Below are 8,309 nucleotides of genomic sequence, written 5' to 3' on the forward strand. Positions count from 1 at the left end.
CACTCCTCCTGTGAATGTCTGTGAGCTTGATTAGGCCTGCCCTGGCTGGTATGTGTGACCTAATATAAAGGTGTTTTTTTTTGGATGTTGCATGTGAGAGTCCCAAAGTTCTGATGCGGTATTCTCCCTTCCACCATCCCCACCCCCTCCACATAGGGCGGTTTCTTGGGCAGACTGTCTCTAACCATCCCTTTGGCTTCGGGGCTGCTGCATGCCAAGGCCCGCTTCTTCTGGCTGCAATTGGAGGGGCCAGCTCTGGTTCATTTCTCAGGAGGAATAGTGTCCAAGGCTGGTCCAGGATCCTGGGCTGGTATGGATCAGGTCTTGGGTTGGTGTCCGTTTTCCTCCCACCTCCCAGTTTCCCTGGAAGCTTGTGAAGCTGGGTGGCTGTTTCTTTGTGCTCCATAGGAGTTTAACTGATTAACATGATACCAGATCTTCCTGTATCTAGCAAAATTCTGTACACAGACAGGCTGACCTTGTACACCGCCAAGCAGGTACGTGAATATCTAAGAAATGTTCCCGGTTGGAAACTTGTAACATTACCCGCTGCCCTGCCTCATATTCTACCATGTACAACTTCCCATCAGAGTACGCCTTGCCCCACTTTTTCCTTTTTGCTATTCAGATGGCCACTGTTTTGTGAACAACCTGTACATTTTCTAATAGAATTTTTGCAGTTTTCTCATGGCAGAAGGTTTTGACCTCTCTGGTTCTGTCAAGTCCAGTCCTATTAAGAGTTTGATTCTTCTCATGGAATGTGTGGTCATTAGAACTTGGGATATGAATCCAGTTGAACAGGAAGATAAATTCCCTATGAGCGTGAAGACAAAAGGTAAAACTATGTTCGAGGTTGAGTTGTTTTGCCGGACAACCCTTCACAGCATCCCCTTGAGGGTGTGATTCATCCTCTTTACAGTCCTGCTGGGTTGAGGATGGTAGGCAATGTGGAACCTTTGGCTGTATGAAATGGGTTCCCTAATCCAAATCTATGCTGCAGGAAGACCCCATCTAGTGAAAACGTGCTTAATTAAGATGTCTGCTGTAACTTTTGCGGTGTTTGTTTGAGTGGGGAACAACTCTACCTACTTGCTAAAGTTGTCCACGATAACCAGGACGTACTTATATCCCCCTTTATACGGTTATAGGAGGTCAGCGTAGTCTATTTGAAGATCAATTCATGGCCTAGTATGTCATAGCTCTGAGATAGCATGAACTGCAGATGCCGGAGTCAAAGTCAATACAGTGTGGAGCTGGAGAAACACAGCAGGTCAGGCAGCATCAGAGGAGCAGGAGAGTCAACATTTCAGGTAGGCACTCTTGTTGTAGCTCTCCTTGATTGACATACTGGTCTGGAATGTTCGGAGTACAGATGATACAAGTCTGGACATATGTTTTATATATTTTCCCATTTCTGGCCACCCACATAATCCGGAGTTGCTGGTTGGTTCACCGAGCTGACTGGTTTTCGTGCAAACATTTTGGCCCCCTTCTAGGTGACATCTTCAGTGCTATCTAGCCTCCGTTGAAGCATTGTTGTTCTGTTCCATTCTGAATTTATATGGTCCAGACTGTCATGGTAGGTAGTTCTGTTCCCTGTTTTACTCCGTAGTGGTATGTAGATGGGGTCTGTTTGTTTATGGTACCAGTAGTTGAAAAACAGACTCCCAGGAATTCTTGTGCTTATCTTTGTTTTGCTTGACTTATACCATTACATTGTCCCAGTTAAACTGAAGTCCTCCTTTGTCAGAGTGAATAGAAACAAGGGAGAATTGCTCGTGCTGTTTTGCTGTGAGTTGGTGTTAGTGTGTCCTGGTGGCGAGTTTCCTGCCCTTCTGTCCTATGTTTTACTTCTCACAGTTACTGCATGGTATTTTATATATCGCATTTGCCCTGCTCAATGTGGGTATGGGGTCTTTCGTCTTTGAGAGTAGCTGGCGAAGTCTGGCTATTGGTTTGTATGCTATCGTTATTCCAAGAAGGAGTCTTGTAGTTTGTTCCAATATGTTCCTAATATAGCACAGGGTGGGGATTACAGTGTCTTCTTGGTGTTGTTTATTTGCCAGGCATCGGTGGATGAAGCTGTTTGGATACCCATTGTTTGCAAAGACCTTGTATAGGTGTTCCTCTTCGTTTTTGCATAGTTCCAGGGTGTTGCAGTGTGTTATCGCTCGTTTGAACAGAGTCTGTGTTTGTAGATGCTGGGGTACTGTTGTAACTCAGGATTTGGTCTGTGTGTAGTTTTTCTGTGTACACTCGTAAGGAATTCACCGCTTTTTGTTTGTCCCACCATTACATCTAGAAACGGGAGTTGATTGTTATTCTTCTCTTCCCTGGTGAACTCAACCCGGTCAATGAGCTGTTAATAAGGTGTTGAGTTTCTTCTAACTTTGCTCGTTTGATGGTCACGAAAGTATTGTCCACATACCTGACCTATTATTTAAGCTGGATCTGAGGGAGGGCTGTGTGTTCAAGTCTTTGCATAACTGCTTCCACTATAAGACCTGAGATGGATGAACTCATGAGTGTCCCATTAATTTGTTCATGTACCTGGCATTGGTCTAGTAATTTCAGCATATTGTCTTTGCTGATGATTTCATTAGAGGTCTGTGTTTTTGGATTGTCTAGTAACATGGCCAGTGTCTCCTTTGCTAGTGGCATGTCTATAGAGGTGAATAGTGCCGTAATGTCAAAGGAGACCATCGTTTCATCCTTGTCGATTTTTGTTTCTGATGTTGTTATTCAGGAATTCCTGTGCTGAGTGTACGGAGTGAGTTGACCCATTGGTGAGGTGTTTCAATCTATTTTGTAATTCTTTGGCTAGCCTGTGTGTCAGTATGCTCGGCAAGGAGACTGTGGGTCTCGGGCTTGTCTGGTTTGTGCACCTTGGGTAGTCTGTAGAATCAGGGGGTGTTTCTATTCACTCCGACAAAGAAGGACATCCATTTAACAGTGTAACAGTACTAGGACAAGCAAAAGAAAGACAAGCACAAGAATTCTTGGAAGCCTGGTTTTCAACCAGTAGTGTCATAATTAACATGTTGAAATAGACCCTATCGACATACCACTACAGAGCAAAACCGGAAACAGAAATACCGACCATAACAGACCGGACCATATAAATTCAGAACGGAACAGAACAACAGTGCGTCAACGGAGACTAGACAGCACTGAAGATGTCACCTAGAAGGGGGATGAAATGTTTGTACGAAAACCAGTCAGTTTGGCAAACCAACCAGCAGATCCAGCCACAACCCAAGCTACAGATCTTCACTGAAACATTACCTGCACAATCCCTTAATTCTGTCAGTTGTGGCTTCTGTACCTTAATGACCCTGGACATCTTAGCATTGATAAACCACTTGATTCCAATCCTGGACAAGTACCACATGCTATCCATCTTTGAGAACAAGTTCGTCTTTAGTACTTCGTTTGTCCTTCCACCCGCTATATAAGGCGGGATCATTCCCTCCCAAACTTGCTTTAACTCGGCATGTTGGTGGACTGTAACCTTAATGATGCCATATTCACAACCTTGGTCAGTTTGGAGAGTAAATTTGAGCAGGGGTGCAGATAGTAATGGTTTCCTGCCTGCTGAGGTGAATCACCCAGCTCCCAACAGTGACAGGAGGGCAACTAAACTGGTGCAGACATGCATGATGTTTGGTGTATGTGTGCTGGTGGGGGAAGTTTTTCAGGCAGGCTGACTATGCAGGCTACAATTGCTTGCCTGAGCACTCATTTTGTTGCGGACCCTCAGTGCTAACTCTGTTAGGGGTTCAACTCTGTGGTTCTCCATAGATTTTTATGCATCCTGTCCTTTGATGTTCGTCCTCCACTGATTGGATCCATCTACAGATATTGTCACAGGATCTCTTTTCTGCTGTCCAGGTTCCCCTGGATCTTCTCCCACTTTTGTTTTGGCACAAATGGTTACTTGGGGACATTTGTTGCCACTACATGACACTCATGGAGTCCTCCTTATAGCTCAAATTTGTCAGCTAGCCAGGTGGGCCTTGGTACATTTGACTACAATGTCATGACACTGTAACATTAGAGTTCAGCACACTATCAGGTTTTGGCTGACACTACTGTCTTTAATCCTGTGTTGAGTTAAAGTTGAATGGGGCTGTCCTCCAACAGAATGGGAGTTTGGGAGTTCAGGCTGATAATATCAGCAAGATGTCAGACCAGGCAGAACACACTTATCAACTGCTTTTCATGCGTAGAGAAGCCTCTTCTTATGAACGACTCCAGGAGGCATAGGCTACTGGTCGGAGTTTATTGTATTGATTTTGGAGAAGTATGCCTGCTAGTGTGGCACCTGTGGTTGCAACATGCAAAACAAAGGGAGGTTCTGGGTCAGGTATTTGCATTGCAAGGGCCTGCACTATGGCTGGTTTTAATTCAGCAACAGCATCTGTATGCTGTTCAGACCATTCCCATAGGTGCTCATTTTAACGAGGTTGGCAAGTGGGGCAAAACCATCAATGTGATTCTGACAGTATCTCACCAAGCCTAGAAAGGAACATAACAAACTTACATCCCTAGTCTGGGACAATTGGGTTACGGCTTCAATGCGCTACCCTTCTACTCCTGAGCTATTACAGTTCCCAAATTTGAGACCTGCGACCTCATGATCTCTGCCTTCAGGAAGTTAACTTTTAGACCTAACATGGTGAGGAAGGTTAACAGTTCCTTTAACAGTGTCAAATGTTCAGTCTTTATTTCTTTCTGCAGAAGATTGTCCATGTACTGTACCAAACAGTGCAGTCAGGAAAGCATCTCCAGCCCTTCAGCCAGCCTCTGATGAAATATTGACCGAGAATTGTTAAAACTCTGGGGCAAGCAGGTCCATCTGTATTACTAGCCGTGAAATATGAAGCTGAAGTTAAATTGGCAGTGTCATTTAGAGTTCGATGGACCAAAATACATTACTAATATCCAGTACGATGAAATATTTGGCCCAGAGGTAGAGTTGCTACCATGGTGCCAAATGCCTCCATGTTTTTTATGTAATTTAGTTCAAAATCTCAAACTGTTCTGGTGGAATCTGAATGCATGTTTTCTGGATCACGAGTCCAATATCATAACCTCTAGACACATTAATGGTGTTGACAGTGTTGTAAAGTAACACAGAATAAGACCTTTGTGGTCAAGCAACCATAAACTCAAAATTGGACATTGTAAATTAACCCACAGATGGAGAAATCAGGCCTGACTGAACATTAGCCAAACTAAATTAAACAGCAGTCACCAGTTATCAACTACTGAGATCTCAGGGAAATCAAGGTCAAAGAGGTCACAAAATTCAGGGGCAACCAGTTATAACCAGCCTGAGGGTTGTATGTTGAAGTATCAATCAGACTTCCTGGCACCTTGACTTCCAGCCAATACCTGAGTGCACTTTACACTTCCCACTTAGGGTAATAGTGAAGAGTGCTGGCAAGACTCCATTGAATGCTTTAAACCCCAGTCATGATCCCATTGGCCAAAGGCAGTAAGACAAGAGGCCGACTGTGTGGCAATCCAGGTAGACCCGGGAGAAGATCTGCCTTGATAGAACTATAGAGGCCACGTGTTGTGGCAATTTGGGAAATTCAGATAAAGGATATTTTGTTAATAAAAGCGAGTTGATGCGCGAATTGAATTCTATGTCATTTTGTCTGCCTCACCAACAAGAGCACTTGGGTAAAGTGTTTTTAATACATAAACTGGTCGAAGTGTGCAAAGCACAGGCACTACTGGCATCCCTGGGTGGCTTTGATTAGAAGTGTTGTATAATCTCAAGTCGAACCCACTAACCTTGAGTTCTCTGATATTTAGCCTCAGCCTGAATTCAGAGAGCAGTTGCCCCAAGTGATGGCCAAGATTCAAGTTGGTGAAAGAGGGTGAACATTTCCAACTAATGATCAGACTATTAACCAGATGCCTGTCACGTGAGGAGAACGAACAGCCAGAGTTAGTACAGGGTTGGGGACCCATGGAAAAGAAAATCTTAACATAGGCTGGTATAGGGTTGGGGACCCACAGAAACAGGCAAGGAACCCGAATACAGTGTCAGCAGACCCATGAGTTGGTGAGAAGCCATACATTGGAGTCAGGGACCCATGAGGATACAGAAAAGCTAGAGTAGGTTTCAAGCTGATAGTTGTTTTCTTTAAATGCATTTAAGCAAAAGAACATACAAAGTTAACCATATTCTATATTTTACCATCTCTAGTTTTTTTTTTTTAAAAGCTGTTTAAATGGGGATATTTATTATATTTACCCTTTATAATCAGGCCTCAGAAATATCTCATTAATGTTCAGAAATGTGCATTTCTGTTGGGTGAACAGCATTACATCAGTGTGAATTGGACTTCATAGGCACTCCAAAGACTGTAAAAGGAACAATTTGCATTTATGTAATGATTTTGTCCCAAAGAGCTTTAAAGTTAATGGTAACTAGTAGGAAATAAAATTACACTTGGAGTAAACTTAATGTGCAGTCATCGTCCTAATCTAAGAAATAAGACCGCTGATTTACCTGTAGCAAGGTCCCAGAAACAACAGATGTTGATTGAGAGATGAGACCAGACCAGAATGCCCTCCTCCAAAATATTTCTACTTCCACTTGAAAGAAGGGCAGAGCCTTGGATGACTGTCTCATCCAAAAGTGACATCTCCAGGAAGGAAATTCATGAGTACTGCAATGGAGATTCCACCTGAATAGTGTGTTGAAGTCTTTGAAGTGGAATTTGAATCTCAAATCTTCTGATACAGAAGGAAAAATGCTACAATTGAGTCACAGCTAACAGCATTACAGCTACATATTTGTGTCTACAGTAAAACTCTGCTACATATCCATACGCTATTGATCCTCTAAGAAATGTAGTTAATTGAATGGTAATTGAATACTGTATCTTGTGATTCCTTCAAAATGCAATTGGCTGACTATTGACTTAGTTTCAGCTTGTGTTGTAAGTTTGTTGCATTTGAAAATCTCATTTCAGCCAAGTTTTTTTTTTCCCCCATCCACACTGCATCAACTCTCCCTGCTGTCATGTATATGATTTTATTTCCCACCAGCAACCATACAGAACAGTATCCAAAACATCAGTGCCTTTTTGAAAGTTCAAACCTTAAAAAAGACAGTAATCATGGCAGTATACTGATTATCATGATTGTATGTTGTTTGTATGATGAGAGGACTTTATCTCAAGCCTAGAAAACATTGAGAGTTAAGTACAGGAGTGCTACAGTTCCCATCCTCCTCCAGTCCAAAATTTGAGATGGTATCTTTTCTTCAGTTGGCAGCTTTATAAAAAAACTATTAATAATTTGATCATTCAAATGTGTAGTATAGAGATACATGCAACAAAATTGTTGATTATAGTATTGCATTTGTTTAAAATTAGTGTTTATTTAATATTTGTACAAATCTCAGAAAAATGACAAAACCACAAATTATGTGAATCTAACTCAACATGAAAGGATGGCCTGATGTCCTTCAGGCGAATAACACTAGGACCATGGTTACTAGTGTTTTTAGTATGTCCACATTGTGTCTGATATGTTTCTTTTGTATCCATTGAAATGTATAATCTTAGATAAGCATTTCCCAGTGCCACACAAAAAAAATTGTGCTTTTTTTTAATACTGTGGAACAGGAATACCAGTGAACAGTAAATGTATATGTACACTTTGTATAAAGACACTTTTCTTTATAATCTTGTCTTTTCTAATTCATTAAATTATGTACTGTACCTTTTAAGATGTTTCAATATTTTTCTAAGCAACAATAGCTTTTCAAAGATTGTAATGATTCAGCTGCCACCATTTAGACAAGTGGAAACACTGCCATTCTGTGGAGTTATAAACTGCAACTTTAGCCCATGGTATTCCAGGTTTTAGTTACTAATCTCGGCAAATCCAAATGCTAAAAAGAACGGTAAAACTCATCATTGAAATCCAGTATCCATCACGGCACTGGCTGTAGAATGGCAGAGTCACCTACCAGCACTTACAAATAATGAGTAGTATGAGCAGTGAAGCATGTGGTGTGGGATTATACCTCAATCACGAAAACGTTAGTATGTATTACATGGTTGGTTATTTTGGATACGTTCTGTGATTAATATTTCATTGCTAAGAAAATTAGTTAAGTAATGAAAGCCAACCATATGATAAGTCTGTTCCAGAGATAGTAGGATGCTGGAGAATTTGAGATAACAAGGTGTAGAGCTGGATGAACACAGCAGGCCAAGCAGCATCAGAGGAGCAGGAAGGCTGACGTTTCGGGCCTAGACCCTTCTTCAGAAATGGGG

The 8,309-nt window shown here is 41.9% G+C and overlaps 1 protein-coding gene across 9 annotated transcripts in view; it reads left to right on the forward strand.

Annotated features, from left to right (window-relative positions):
• The window catches only part of fndc3a (fibronectin type III domain containing 3A), a 138,629-nt gene that overhangs the window by 85,838 nt on the left and 44,482 nt on the right, over positions 1–8,309 (forward strand). The window contains exon 24 of one of the 9 annotated variants that reach the window (XR_007263196.1): positions 1,149–1,310. The exons of 5 other annotated variants lie outside the window; for them this stretch is intronic. Coding sequence is in view for 3 of the 4 variants with exons in the window: in XM_048602789.1 (XP_048458746.1) it covers positions 4,741–4,821 (81 nt within the window). In the remaining variant the exon portion in view is untranslated. Of the gene's footprint in view, positions 1–1,148; positions 1,311–4,740; positions 8,218–8,309 lie in introns of those variants that run through there. 3 more of the 9 variants (XM_048602789.1, XM_048602790.1, XM_048602792.1) reach the window with 3 other exon arrangements.

The sequence above is a fragment of the Rhincodon typus genome, chromosome 11 (assembly GCF_021869965.1).
Source record: "Rhincodon typus isolate 14 chromosome 11, sRhiTyp1.1, whole genome shotgun sequence".
Classification (NCBI taxonomy): domain Eukaryota; kingdom Metazoa; phylum Chordata; class Chondrichthyes; order Orectolobiformes; family Rhincodontidae; genus Rhincodon; species Rhincodon typus.